Source organism: Danio rerio, chromosome 21, assembly GCF_049306965.1.
Source record: "Danio rerio strain Tuebingen ecotype United States chromosome 21, GRCz12tu, whole genome shotgun sequence".
Classification (NCBI taxonomy): Eukaryota; Metazoa; Chordata; class Actinopteri; order Cypriniformes; family Danionidae; genus Danio; species Danio rerio.
The window spans coordinates 13,009,000-13,025,103 of record NC_133196.1 but is presented as its reverse complement, the minus strand read 5'-3'; the positions used below and the strand labels follow the sequence as shown (position 1 = coordinate 13,025,103).

Sequence of the window (16,104 nt, the reverse complement as noted above, 5' to 3'; positions counted from 1 at the left end):
CTTGTTTAACTTTCGATATAAAGGAGGAGTAGTGGATAAAGCAGGGTCTTGACAAATGTAAACACTTCATGATTAGTTTGGTCTTTGTACATTCTTAGTGATAAAATAATAAGAGTAAAATAAAAACAATATTAGATGTTGGGCGTTGTCTGATTCAGTGTAATGAATGAGGTTTTATTGCGTTTGTTTGGAGTACAAAAGTGTGTTTTGGTTTGCAATTGTAGAAAAAAAAGCTAAGAGAATTTAAAGAATGCAATGACTTGTAGGCTAAAAAAAACTGAGTTGGATCATAAAAAAACTACACAAAATAAAAGTCACCCTAATATATTTTTTTATATACATTCTAAACATTCTGGACAATCTAAGATTTAAGTTAAATGAAGTAGATAAATGAACTAGAATATTCGCTCAAGGGTGTTCAGTTATGATTTAGAGCAGACACAATATAGTATTTAGATTTACTGTAATGTTTAGTCATAATTCTTGGTGTAGTGGTGACATGTCAGACCCTTGGGTTATTGTAAATTTTGTCAGGGTGTTTAATCTTTTCTCTCTCTTTGTCTTTCTAGAATGGAGACACTTCATTTCAAAAACAAGAATACGCTCCACAGACATCAAGGTTCATGGTAAGTGATTTTTATTTTAAATGGGTTTTTTTTGAGTAATTGAATTCAGATTGCTGACATAAGCTCCCTTTATTCTTGATATTTGAATTAAATTTGGAAGTATGGAAAGTAAATTTTAGTTTTTAAAAAAAATGGAAAGAACTGGGTTGAAATGACCCATGAGTTTAACGTTTACAAAGTTAATGTTATTAAATAAAAGCATCGGGTAGACTTAAATAACTAGGGGGAAAATCACTGATTTGTTTTAAATAATTTCATACAGGAAATTTCATTCAGGAGCAGACAATACCTCCTGTTATTCTTGAAAATTCAAATAAAATGTATTAAAATAAGATTTCTAATGCTGTCTAGGTAAAAAAAGTTAATTTCTGTTTTTAAAAAATGGAAAGAACTGAGTTGAAACTGCTCATTGTGAGTGTAACTTTACAAAATTAAAGTAATTAAATAATAAAAAACATCAGTTAGTCTTAAATGACAAGTGGAAAATGACTATGGAGATCCAAATTTATTTTTGTAATGACCCTCTTTAAGAAATCTGCTCAATTAATTCCATCAGAAATATATTTTCCATTAAAAATGAAAAGCACTTTCGCCTCACAGCAAGAAGGTCGTTGATTTGAGTCCGGGCTTGGTCAGCTGACATTTCTGTGTGAAGTTTGCATGTTCTCCCCGTGTTGGTGTGGGTTTCCTCCAGGTGCTCCAGTTTCCCTCACAGTCCAGAGGCATGCGCTATAGGTGAATTTGGTAAGCTAAATTGTCAGTGGTGTATGTATGTGAATGAGAGTGTATGGGTGTTTCCCAGTAATGGGTTGCAGCTGGAAGGGCATCCACTGTGTAAAACATATGCTGGATAAGTTGGCGGTTTATTTTGCTGTGGCGACCTATGATAAATAAGGGATTAAGCAGAAGGAAAATGAATGAATGAAGATTTTCTTTTAGTCTTACCTTCTTCATAGAGCATTGACACCATCTAGTGGACTATGAAAATCATTGCCAGTCAAAGCCATGCAGTTTAACTGCATTACCATATGAGATATAAACTGTAGTTTCTCAAAGCCGTGACTGTCTTATCACCTCAGCTCGTTCCTGTTTGCATATCCACCGCCTGAAAATGTAAAACAGCATTCCTTTATAGCACAGTGTTCAATTAACGTTGAATAGCCATACCTAAAATTCATTTCTTATTCTGCTGTGTATTTAATATATTTATTTTCTTCACCTACTATAGTATAAATGCCCTTGTTCACTAGTAAGTGCATATAGGTCCCTCTGAAAGGCTGCTGTATTTTAATGACCGTCATGACATGTTCTCAGGGACATTTTGTTACTATATATATACACACACACACACCATATATATATTAGGAAACTCATCAGGAGCTCTAGTTACAGTGACACAGACCTGGCAATAATGCTAATGTCCGCCGAACCCAACATGATGCACAATGTTAGCTAGCATAAATATTTTGAAAGGGGAAATTCTGAGGACTTGAAAGCAAGAGTTTCTCAAGATAACACAGCTGGTTTAACTTGCTTTGTGAGGCAGGTGTGTCTGAAAGTGTCTGTCTTCCTGCATGCCGGATAATCTGTCATGTATAGTTCAGAGATTTTATTTATTATAATTCTTAAACGGCTTAAATCATTACTGATAATGAGTCGTCCTCTGCCTTCAGGTGTTAATGTTGGTGAAAATGCACAAAGCTTGAGTCTAAGTGCTTCTGAAGTTTCACAGGAAAGTATGTGGGTGTGTCCATGGCTTTGTTTTCGAAAATTTTCTAATAATGTGTGTGTGAGTGTGTGAGCGCTCACAAATGCAGGATGTTTTTCTGCAAAAGGTCGAGACACACTTTTCCCTTTAGTATTTGGTTATTTGTTAGTATATGCTTTAGTTCAGCTTTGCTAGGTTTCGCATTTGAAACTTTTAGAATTGTACATGTTCACTGCTGTTTAGGGAAAGATTTGGTCCTACTTCATATTAAGTGACATTAACTACTATGTACTTGCATCAAAATGCAAATACAATGTAGTTCATGTGTTTATAATGTATTGCAGAACACTTCTGATGCTCTTAAGGTGGAATACGGGTAGGTTAAGGGTCAGGTTTGGTGATATGGATAGGTTTGAGGGTGGGTTAAGCTGTTAGGGATAGTCAGGAGTGTAATTCTAAATGTAATTACAAATATTATTAAAGCTGTAATTATATGCTGGTATTTGGTCCCCTTTTATATTAAGTAGCCTTAATTACTACGTACTTACATCAATAGATAAGTACATTGTACTTCATATTGCATTGCACAATGATTATGGTGCTATTGAAGTGGGATATATGTTTTAGGCACAGGTTTGGTGCTATGGGTTGGTTTAGGGATGGGTTAAGTTGTACAAAATGGGTCTGTGTAACTGCATTACTAAATATAATTACAGAAAATAATTACAGTAATTACATTTAGATAATTTTTAATATTTAATTACTATGTAAAAACATATGTACACAAGTGCATTGCACTAAATTATTAGATTAAATGTAAGTACATTGTAGTTAAGACCATTTAAGGCAGGGGTGTCCAAACTCGGTACTGGAGGGCCGGTGTCCTGCATAGTTTAGCTCCAACTTGCTTCAACACACCTGCCAGGAAGTTTCTAGTATATCTAGTAAGAGCTTAGCTGGTGCAGGTGTGTTTGATTAGGGTTGGAGCTAAACTTTTCAGGACACTGGCCCTCCAGGACTGAGTTTGGACACCCCTGACCTAAGGCCATAAAGCGGGACCAGTTAAATTTATTACTATGGTTAATCTATAATGTATTTTCAGCAGCCATTATTCTAGTGTTAAGTGTCACCAGACATCATGCAGATATATTTTAGTGAAGTTTTTAAACTAATTTCGAGAGGAGCACGTGATATAATTGACAGCAGCTGGCCACCTATCTACACTCATTAGTTAGCCAATCAGATCTATCCTAACCCACTATAAGTAGCCTAGCTAGACATTACTCCCTTATCTTCGTTTTCCGAAGAAACCCCCCATCCACCCCTTTCTCCTCCTTTTCTCCTTTACAAAAAGGGGAGCTCTCGAGAACCACCTGATCTCGTACTCCCCTCACATGCTCTATGGACCTGGCGGGAGCCCTGGGCTCAACTATCTCCGAGCTCAGGGTTCTCTCCCGGGACAGCATGCCAAACCTGCTTACAGCTGTCAAGCAATATCTAAGTGTGAACTCTTGAAATTACATTTAAACTTGTTCTAAAGATAAAAAACTAGACAAAGTATGAAAATAGCATTTATTTTAAATTTTTTTTAATTATTTTTAAATACTAAGTAAAATTCTAGTCACCTTTGATCAAAATAATGCATTCCTTCACAATGAAGTATTAATGTCTTTAAAATAAAATCACACTGAGCTCTAATGTTTAAACAGAATGCATGCATTCAAGTAAACTGATTTACCGTTCAGATGCTGTCTGTGTATATAAATAAATATCAATGCAGACTTCATAATACATGAGGTTTTTAGGTAAAAAAACAAACAAACATAATTTAGGTTTTACTTAAGTATATTTTGCCATCTGTTTGACTTTGATTGTTTTGTCTACGTCAGTGTTTGTTTTTTTAGTGCTCTAAAAATGTCAGTGCGTAATGTCAGGTTCCTTTAAGGCTTCTTTCTCAATCAACATCATGACGAAACCAATGTAACTCAGCTTTTCCAGTCAGGTGGTGAAAGTTGACAGGTTTTATATATCCTAAAGTTAGTAATGTGATACACAAGGTTGTTCTGTATTGCATGAAGTTTATTACATATTAGCTTATTATTACATAAATATTAAGAACAAGATTTCTTATTAAAATAGGATTTTAATAGGCAGATTTGTTCAGTGTATGCTTGAAGGAGTGTGGTTATATTTTTATGCTAAACATTTGAACAAGAATAAGTTGACAGAGTAGAGATCGTAGAATCGCAAAATAAAGGAAATTGTACATGTACACATTTTTATAAAGCATTTCAGTTTTTCTACTCCCAAATTTCATGTTTATTTCAATTTGTTAGTTGCTGTTTCTTTGTAGCTGTGAAATTAATTAGCAATTTCACAATTCCAAACCAATTGTACAGTGATTGATACAAATCGCCTGGTCTAGTTGATCTGTACAATAAGCCATGCCTTCTACTGGACATGTGAAAGACGAATGTGGATCTTAAACATAAATAATAATGTATTTTATGTTTTGCAAAAATGTAGACAGCACCCTCTAGTGCACAAGTGTCAAATCCAGTTCCTTAAGGGCCGCAGCCCTGTTCAGTGTAGTTCCAACCCTGCTTCAACACACTTACCTGTAGGTTTCAAACAAGCCTGAAGGGCTCAATTAGTTTGAATAGGTGTGTTTTATTGGGGTTGAAGCTAAACTATGCAGAACTGTGGCCCTTCAGGAACTGGATTTGACACCCTATGCTCTAGTCAATGTCTTATCTGAAACGTGCAATGAAACGTACCCAAAGATATGTATGCTATGTTTCACAAAAATGTAGACTGAGGAACTTATTTCCAATTTGTCTTGGCTGGTTTATTTCTCATGGTCTTAAAAAATACAACAACATTGCTCTTTAAGTGTGTAGATTGGCTGCCTTTAGTTGTCTAACACGCATTTCTGCATGTCCACATCTGATCGAACAGATGTCAGTTAGAAATTATACATGTTCACACCCAGGCCTATATCTCACTGATCAGGCATGCTTTGTTCTCAGCCTTTTGGGTGTAAACCAGCACGCCGTGTTGAGACATTTCAGTGTTTCATAAGTGCATAAGTTCTCTTATTTTTAGCTCTGCTCCTTTAAAATAATATTATAATTGTATGTTTAATGATATCATTACCTATATGTTCAGCGTAAAGACTTCCTTCTCATGCAGTGTGACTTCCTGCTGGCTACACTTTCGAATTAGGGGTATTTTTAGGGATTTGTTTGGCTTTCATGCGTTAGTTTTACTTGGCAGGAGAGACACTAAAGCACATGATGTCTGGCCCTTGTGTTCGTACAATAACTTTCTGCAACATGTAGTCTCTGCTAGCTCCATTGCATGTTATAAGTCAGTGCACCTTTGTTCTAATCAGTTTGCACTTTGCTTCTCTTGTTGGTTCAGAAATTTTAGTGTCAGTTTGCACGTCTTTTGAATGCACCATAAAATAACCATAAAACTTTACCTTTGGTTTATATCGTGTGAATGTGCAAACAAACGCCCTGACTTTCCCTGCTTCAAGGCAAGACTGTACAGGTAGAAATGTTGTTTCACCACACGCTGGCCAATTAGAGTTTTGGATTTTTTTCTTGAATTATTTTTAAACAAAGTGTTGTTTCAGTTTAGTGGAAAGCAAACATTAAATATGCACTCTTGAGAAATTTAATCGATTTATTAATTATTATTGATTTTTTTTTTTCCAGCTATTTATTATTCCAAAATACATGTAAAAACATAATATAAAAAACTGTCTTATTTATACAGCTTAAAATAGCTAAATAAATAATAATCAATAGTAATTCATTCATTAAATGTGTGTAAATCATTAAATTCTAAATATAATGCACTGTGCCTTAGTCTATGGATTTTTTTGGATAGATAGATAGATGGATGGATGGACAGACACTGTAGATAGATGAATGGAAGGATGGACGGACGGACAGACACTGTAGATGGATGGATGGATGGATGGATGGATGGATAGATGGACGGACAGACAGACTGACAGACACTGTAGATAGATGAATGGAAGGATGGATGGATGGACAGACGGACGCACAGACACTGTGGATGGATGGATGGATGGACAGACGGACGGACGATGGTTGAATGGATCAATGGATGGACAGAAAGAGACAGACAGAAAGACACAGACAGAGACAGACAGACAGACAGATAGACAAACAGACAGACACTGTAAATAGATGCATTCAGCGATCCAGCCCATGCAGGCCGCTGGTATCTACACAGATTAATTACGGACTACAAATCCACCATTTCATAGACTACATATTCAGTCATGCACCTCACACACACAACCGATTCCTGATCATGACTAATTACATAGAACTCGAACTAGAACTAGGATCCTTACAACATAGAACTAGGATCCTTACAAACGAATTACATGGACTTTAAATACAGCGCACACACACACTTCCCTGCCGAGTCTTGTCTACTGTTTATGTATACACAATTTCCTTTGTCTTGCTTTGCTGTGTTTTTGATCCTCGTCTCCTTTATTTGTTTTTTCTGTCTGCTGCCTGCTTCTGACCATTTGCCTGCCTATTGACTACGATTCTGGATTAACTGTGTACATCTCTTTGCCCCTGTGTTGACCTTTGGTTACCTGACATCTATAAAAAACCTGCATTTGGATTCACAGTCGCACCCTGTTGTCAGCGTCACTTCTACGTAACAGTTTTATTAATCACATATTTAAATATATTCATCAGATGTATTTTAATTTGCATATTTTTATTTCAGAAAACGTATAAATACTCGCAAACTCTCAAATATCAAGATTAATGTATAACATAATACAATTCATAAATATTCCCAAAGCATCTGTTAGTTAACTTTTTTAAAATCCCCTTTTCACCTTTGTTGTCTTGCCTTAAGCGTGTCTTAGAGATCTCAGTCATATGGTATAAATTCCACATGCTTCCCTATTTAGTCCTCCCTCTGTTGGACTCCGCCTCTAGTAAGTGCCCTAGCCACTCCTCTCTCCCCCAGTCACTCCCACAGCCCCTCCCCCCGCTCCCTGTGCCTGGAACATGCTGTAACTCAGGCAGCAGAAGGAGCAGAGCCACAGAGACGGCGTCACACACTCAGCAGAAGTAAACATGGGCCAGATCTTCAGCTGGATCCGCGGCACACGCGACCAACCGGCCCTGCAGGACATCGCAGTAGAGCAACAGGTCTCGCTTACTGGATATTATCCTATCGAGGTCTCAGAAAGTACAGTGTGTGCATGGGTTTGTTTTGTAGAGTGAGACCGAATTGACAGTGTGAGGATTTGATTGTGAGCTTTTAAACTTTGCCTGAGTTTTTGTCTGGTCACTTAATGCGCTGGTCAGAAGGTCTTGGCTTTGCTCCAGCAGAGGGAGGAGGAGGAGGGCTGGAATGTTTGGGAAATGTGTTGGAGAAAGTGTAGAAAGGCAATATTTGACTGATCTGTATGTTGCAATGCGCAGATGTTGATAGCACTTCTGGGTGTGTTTCGGTGCACTGTGATTCATTTGATTATTAAAGATTATACACTATTATTATTACAGGTTTATTAGCATCTACATTTCTAAAGGTTTCAAAAGAGAGTTTTGAAAAGGGATGCAATAGATGGAAGAATGATTTAGGTTCCTTATAGAACTTATAAATGTGTAGCATATTTTAATAATCTAATTTTAATAATATTTTAATAAACACTTTCTCATTTTGAAGAACTTTTTGTTTAATGGAATGGTCCCAAGGATGGTAAAGGTTCTGCAAGGAATCTTTGACGCAATCAAGAACTTTTGTTTTTAAGAATGTATGCATTCTCTGTTATTTAAAGTTTATTTGTAAATATGAATCTGCACAGTTATTGACAACTAAACTCTACAGCTTTACAGTGATGCCACTGAAGAACTATTTCTGGTGCCTCTTACCTTTTATTAACAAGAAAAATTCTCTAAAAATCCCCTTTTCACATACATTGTAATGAAAATTTTAATAAAAAAAAGAACCATTTTCTACCACAGTGGTGTAACGGATCACAAATCTTACGGTTCGGATCACACTATGGTTTTTAAGTCATGGATCAGACTATTTTTTGGATCAGCAAAAAAAGGAAGAGAAAAATGTCAATTATTTTTCATTTATACAAAAATATTACTGCAAAAACTATTGGTTTTAACAAACAGAACTTAAAACCTGTCATTTTCATAAAAATAAAAATCAAGAAAGATTCAGCTGAAAAAAAGCTAAATATTCAATAGGAAAAATGATCTTTGCTACTGTTACTGATAATGCCAAATATAGAAATCTAACATCTTGTACAACAGATCATATTTATTTTCAATTATTAATTCAACAATTCACTCATTAAACTTCACGTTTCATTATAGGTGGATCATTTTTGAAAACCTATTCAGGGACATCATTTTGATGGTTGTTTGTCGCCACCCATTGGTGATGCAATGTTATTGCTACAACATTTACCAGCGTCAAGTTCCATTAAAGAGAGGTTTTAATCTTTACCATAAACATCAGTGTTTATATCTAAACTATAAACTGTTATAAGAGTATTTCTGTGTAATTTAACTGAAAAGTGTAAAAACTGAATCTCTCTCGATCAAACGCAGATTTGAATGCAGCACTACAAAGGATTAATAAACATGCAAATCATTATCATTTATCGTTCATGTTGCGCAGGCTTGAATTGAGATCACGATCTTTTAATGTTTAATTGTGCAGCTTTACACTGAATGCAATTATGCAGGCTAAACAAACAGTGGCAAAAACAACCTAAGAAAGTATTTAGTTCCCACTACAACTTTTTCCGTCATCATTATATCTTACAGGGAAGCCAAAATGCTTTTATACTCATGATTTGAATGACTCAGGAGGCGATCTCTCTGCAAAATGTTGGATTAACCTACAAATGAAAAAAAAAAGTTGTAAATCTGCTGGTCGATTATTATAATTATTTAATATTATAATTTAATATTATAATTCCGAACCGTGAGTTGTGATCTGTCACACCCCTATTCTACTATTTCATGGAATTAAAAGGTTCTGTGGATATTTTAATAATCTAAAGAACTCTTTTTAACTTTGAAGAACTTTCCAAGGGTTTCATAAAGGTTAAAGTTTCCTCATGAAATCATTGATGCCGTCAAAAAACTTTATTATTAAGAATGTAAGCAATGTTTGCTAATCAAAGTTTATATATGAAAACAAGCCTGAATACAAGTTTGTTTTATTATTTATTGTCATCTAAACTCTTAAAAGTAAAGGTTCCGACATAATAATTCCACATAAGAACTATTTTTGGTGCCTCATACATTTTGGTTCAGTTTTCTAAAAATTCCATTTCACATTGTAAAGAATGTTTGAATAAAAAAACTTTTCTTATAATAAAGAACCTTGATATAAAAGGTTTCATGGATCTTAATTATTTTTGCAAACAATTTATATGGTTTGAATAAAAAAATAATTACATTTAGGAATGTTTAACTTAATTTGTTTAAATTCAGCTCAAATAAATATTTTCTAACCACTTAACTTAAATGAGTAAATCCAATTAATATTTTTTTCAGTGTTCTTTATAGATGCCAATAGTTATTGGATGCAAATAAAGAACCTATTAATTTAAAAGAACTTTTATTCTCTGTGGAAACATATAGGATATTAGCAAATTATATTATTATGATTGGTTCTTGATATACCTTCACCTTTGGCCCTGACTTTTCATCTCATTTTTAATTATATTAGTTTTCACACTATGTCAGTCAGTCGTGACACTAATTTCAGCAGTTTGCTTCCTGCAACCTGACACAGATGGTCATGTGTGGCTGCGTGATTTTGAGCATGAGCAGAGCTCTCTGATATGCGGCTGATGTTGGCCAACAGGCTGTTATCCAAGTGCCGCACATTCCCACAGTGCAGCATGCCAGCCTGGTTCAGCATCAGCTACAGACGCAAAACGCCTGGAGGAAGATACTTGCTCACTTTCACTGCTGGGAATGTGCATTTCAAATTTAAAGTCCCAGTGAGACCAGTTATATATGTATATATAACTCTGGTAAAATTCAAAAGGGAAGTTATTATGAATGAAACAGCCATGAACAAAACAATTTAGTTAGAAGTGTATTTACTGTTGGTTTAATAATGTAACTCCAGTAACTGGACCATGGTTTTGCTGCAGGGCTGGGAGATAAAGATAGGAATTTTTTATTATATAATTAATAAAAATGGAGTAATGGGATTTATTTAGAGTATTTGTATAATTAGAGTATAGGGGACGAAAGTAACAAAGCAGTTTTCTCGAAGCCCTGACAACATTTGCTTTCCAACAGCACATTCAGAATGCAACTCTCTTGATGGAGCTGCCAAATATCAGCTGATTTCGGGTGTCATGCGGTTAGCTCCAAATTTCAGTTTTTAAGTGCAAAATGTATATTACTGTAGTGTTTTTTTTTTTTTTCCTTATTACAAGATGTTTTTTTTTCATACATCACAGTAATGATTATTTAGTGCAATAATCTTGCATTAATAATCTAATGCTTTTCAGTTTAAAAGTAAATCAGGTTTAAAAGGCAAGAGTTCATGTGGGGATGAAAGTAACACTTATTTATGTCCCTCTGCTAATAGCCATACATTATTTTTCACTGACGCATTAGAGTTTGCAGTGTTTGGATTCATATGTATTATAAAGTTATTGCATATTGCCAATAATTAATGGAAAATATAAAAAAAAATTTTAGAAAATTTGATGATTTTGCATATTTGGGTTGCTTTTGAAACATTTTATGGAACTGACATTTTTAAATAAATATGCTGTTTAATTTTTTTTTTGCAAAAATAAAGGACAAAATATGTTTGCATGTTAACATTAACAAGATCATAGTCAGATATATTTAAAATAAACCTGATTAAGCCAGTAAATCCAGTAAATGTTACGTTTGACCCACCCGTGTGTTACTGTCGTCCCTGCCTATGGGGTCAATAGTAATACTGTGAACTTTGTTTAAAGTGAATTTATATTGGACGTGTTCTACATTAATACAAAATATCACCTGATTTTGATAGAGCACTCTTGTAAGTTAGTTACCGCAGCAAAAATAGATTTCTGTCTAAAACATTATCTTTTAAAATGAGGTTTTTATGAAAAATGGTACTTTCGTTTAGGGTAAATCGAAAATCTTAATTTAAAGCCAACCTTCAGGCTAGAAATGCAGTTAGACAGCATTAACTAAGCATTAATTCTGTTGTCAAGGGGGTGGACTGTATTGTTACAGTGTAGAATGTATTGATCAGTAATGGTTTGCGCCCTCAATTGGTGCTGCACTATTGATCTGAACCGCTAGGAATGTGTTTCAGCGTCCTGTACTCCAATAGCATTTCTATTTCTGTGTATTTGCACATGTCTGATGCAGGTAATGTGTGTAATCGTGAATTCTACAGCTAATATTTGATATTTAAAGCAGAGATGGTATTTCTGCACCTCCGATTGCCTTGGAAAGAGTGTGTTTGCTGTTGAATTGTGTTAACATCTGCCTTTGAATGACCTTTGGTTCTGATTTTCACTCATTGCGAACGTGATCACAGACTGAATCGAAAACATTACTGTGTCCATTGCCTAATTATTGTGCAAGGATGATGTCATTCATCATGATCCAATCACAGTTTTGCAACAGAAGCTTTCTTTTTAATTTTCATCAAAGCAGTTTCATATCAATGTCCTCCCTAGGCAACATTTTTAATTGGTTAAACATCACACAGCCTTATAATATTCCGAGGCAGAGGATATTCACACCTCTTATAAAGTCTCGGTTTAGAGTTGTGATTCATAGTTTGTGTAAGTGAGTCCAATTAAATTTTTACTTGCTCATATTTGACCTAAAAGTGAGATTTTAATATAATAATTATGTATTTTAATTGTGTATTTTGTTGTATACAGAACTCAATCTCTGCACATTATGTGAGGATGTCATTCCTGTAGTCTGTTGCTTTTAAAGTAGCATGCGGCTTAATATGGAGATTGTAAACAGCTAGGCTGCTCACTGTGTTTTGGAACAGAGCATACGTTTTTGCTCTCACAGTCAGTCGTTATTCATGAAGGCTTGTGTGTTGAGGTGTTTTGCTTGAATGAGGGACAGACAGCAAACTGACTTCTGATGCCCACTGACTCTTGGATAGAAACTTAGTCAACAAATCATGTGGAGAACAAACTACTAAATATAGACCATGTTGCAGCACAGGGTGTCAGGAGTAATGTACCTTCAGCCAGTGTCAAGTAATACATACTTCATAGAGTTTTGTGCTATGGTTATGTACTGGTTGGCTACATTTTGGGGTATGTTTACCTAATTGACTTAAAGTGCATATACTTGATATTTATTTTTATTTTAATTATTTTATTACATTATATTTTATATTTATATTTAATTCAATTTAATTTTGGTTTGTTTGTTTGTTTGTTTATTTATTTAAAATTTTATTTTTTTATTTTTTATATTGTTTATTTTTATTTTATTATTTTGGGTTTTATTATTATTATTATTTTATTTTATGTTTTTAAATTTTATTATTTTGATTATTTATTTGTTTACTTATTATTTTATATATTTATCTTTATGTATTTCATTGTATTATTTTGGTTTATTATTATTATTATTATTATATTTCATGATTTTTAAAATTAGTTTATTTATTAATTGATTGTTTGTTTATTTTTGTTATTTTTTATTTAATTTTTTATATTAATTTCATTTTATTATTTTTATTTTATTTCGTTTTTTATTTTCATTATTTTGGTTTGTTTATTTATTTATTAGTTTATTTATTATTTTACTTATTTTTTATATTATTTATTTTATTTTATTACTTTGGTTAAATTTTATTATTATTATTAGATTTTATTTAATGTTCTATTTTGTATTATTTTGTTTTTATTTGTTTATTTAATAATATATATATTTTTTATATTTATTTTATTTTATTATTTTTGGTTTATTATTTTGAATGATTTTTAAAATTTGTATTATTTTATTTATTTATTTGTTTATTTGTTTGTTTATTTTTGTTATTTCATTATTTAATTTTATTTTTTCATTATTTATTTTATTATTACTAATATTGTTATTTTACTTCATTTTTTTATTTTCATAATTTTTTTTATTATCTATTTATTAGTTTATTTGTTGTTTTATTTTTGATATTATTTATTTTATTTTATTGTTTTGGTTTATTTAATTATTATTTTATTCTATTTTTTATGATTTATTTGATTTGATTTTTATATTATTTATTTTATTTTTTCACACGCTGTAAAATATTTATTCATTGGTTTCATGCTTATTATTTCATTTAATTTTATTATATTTGTTTCAAAAGCTGCATGTGCGTCATAATATGCTGACTCAATCCTTTTTTGCCTGAGGGGTATTTCTTCATCATCACACCTGTAACATTTAAATATGTCAGATTTCTTAAAAGCTGTGAGTCAGTAGTGATATCATGGTTATTGCATGTGAATTCATGCATCTGTTTAGTATGATGGACTTGCTAACATTGTAGAAAGTGCTATAAGAATAAATGTTTTTTTATGTACATTTAGGGCTGTGTCTCATCAGCCAGTGATAATTTCCAATATTTTTGGCCTCTTACAACCCAACTAGAAAGCCACTAGGGGGAAAAAAAAATGCTCTAGTTTAATCTTAAAGACCCTGCAAAATCAAAAGTGAATGTTTTAGTCTACACTGACCATTAGAAATGAACGTTTTAATTTATTACTGTTTTGCTAAAATATGACATTTTTCTTTGTAATTTGTTTATAATATACTGCCTTTCTTTTTTTCAGTAAAATGGAACAGAAAGTGTCTTACAAAGACACATTGGCTGTTTTTATAGTCCCAAAAATATACCCCACCCATTAAAGAAATGTTGTCACAAAAGAGAAATCTGTGCTTTCTATGATAAAATCTATAACTGTTGTTTCAGGTTTTGAATAAAAGCACTGCTATTATCATGGTAGTTTTGTTTTAATTTTATTGAGATAAATGGGGATGCTAACGGTTGGCTTTTATCAGCAGTATTACAATTCACGAAAGGCTTAAACAAACAGTCTTGTTTCATAGTGTGTTCACACTCATAGCCTTGGTTGATTGGTCAGATTATTATTATATTATTATTATAAGCTGGGAAATAAAAATTCTTTATCAGTCAATTCTCTGCATATTTTATTAATTTTATTAAATTTTATTAAATATTGTTTATGTAATTTTATAAATTTATTTTATTAAATATTTTATTCATTTATTTGTAATTTATTTTATTATTTTTTATTTCATTTAATTTTATTTAATGTTTTATTAATTTTATTTTAGTTTTATTCATTTTAATAAAAAAATAGTTTTTTTTTTTATTTATTTAAATTTTTCATTTTATTTTAATTTCAACATGCTGTGAAACATAACATTTATTTATTTTTATTTTTTTTACAAATTTGTTACAAATCTTCCCCTGAATCAGTCGCACATATTTAATTAATTTTATCTTATTATTTATTTTTATTTATTTATTTGTATTTTATTATTGTTGTTTTTTATTACATTTTATTTTTAGTTTTTGTTTTAATTTAAATTTTACATTTTATTATTTATCATTCGTTTTAAATTAATTACTTTATTTTATTTTAACAAAATTGTATTTTATTGATTTGAATTTGTATTTTATTATTTTTATTTATTTGATTTATTTAATTTGTTTTAATTTTATTTGGTATTTTATTCAATTTTATTATATATTTTTTTTAAATTATTTTTTTATTTTAATTTCAACATGCTGTGCATCATAATATGCTGACTCGGTCATTATTACCCCTGAGGGTTATTTTTTCATCAGTCACATAACGAATGAAATCTTACCAATTGTCATGGAAATAGTGTTGTAATTTCCATTGAAATTAATGAGAAGACTATCAAATAGCTATTACCAGTCGTATCAGAAACAAATAGAGCCTTGTTTTAGAGCATGTACAGAGTCTAGTTTGTGGTGTTTTGTGTTCAGATTATCAGATCCTGCAGAACTTGAATTGCATTTGCAGAGTCTCTAAGATTTGTTCTGTGGCCTTCTGAGATTCATTCTTGTGTTTCGTCACCATCACCTCTCGACCTCTGTGTGTGGGTGAGGCTCATTGCTGATGACAGGCTCATTTATTAACAGATACTGTTATCCGTGTGACTTTCCAGTTTAGTTACTCTCTGCCATGTTGAGGACTAATCCATGTTTATACAAATCTAAATGCTCTAAAAACACTAGACCTGTAGTTACCTACTGCATGAGACCCAGACTTTAATTCTTCAGTATAGTTATTTAAAAGTTATTTAAATAAATACATGTAGCTGACTAGCAATAAGCACATATAATGGTGTGGGAGCAACCATTCTCTCTGCCAATATTAATTTCTCATGGCATATTTACTTAACACTGATTGTAAGTCAAAATGTTACTAGTTGTTTCCTGAAATGGTGAAAAAAATGTATACGCAGCCATTCTGTTGGCTAATATCCGCTAGTCTGTGTCGACAGATCTGATTATTATAAGCATTACCTTGTTGGACTTGTTTAAAAACGTCACGTGACAATTTTAATAAAGTAATTAGGGTGTCAATAATCTGGGAATATGAAGGTTGGGGTTATCGATACTAGATTTGCAAAATAAAACATTTAGGGGTTGTTCACACAGAACACATCTTTGCATTAAAAA

The 16,104-nt window shown here is 32.4% G+C and overlaps 2 protein-coding genes across 38 annotated transcripts in view; one reads left to right on the top strand and one right to left on the bottom strand.

The window, feature by feature from the left end:
• Nucleotides 1-16,104, bottom strand: part of gtf3c5 (general transcription factor IIIC, polypeptide 5) — a 678,526-nt gene that overhangs the window by 389,984 nt on the left and 272,438 nt on the right. The window lies entirely within an intron of this gene.
• cast (calpastatin) overlaps nt 1-16,104 on the top strand; it is an 89,720-nt gene that overhangs the window by 136 nt on the left and 73,480 nt on the right. For 17 of the 37 annotated variants that reach the window (XM_073934832.1, XM_021468881.3, XM_073934828.1 and 14 more), the window contains exon 1: nt 7,424-7,583. In XM_073934832.1, the coding sequence (XP_073790933.1) occupies nt 7,479-7,583 (105 nt within the window). In that variant the 5' untranslated portion in view covers nt 7,424-7,478. Of the gene's footprint in view, nt 1-569; nt 627-7,423; nt 7,584-16,104 lie in introns of those variants that run through there. The other 20 variants (XM_073934835.1, XM_021468882.3, XM_073934830.1 and 17 more) reach the window with 2 other exon arrangements.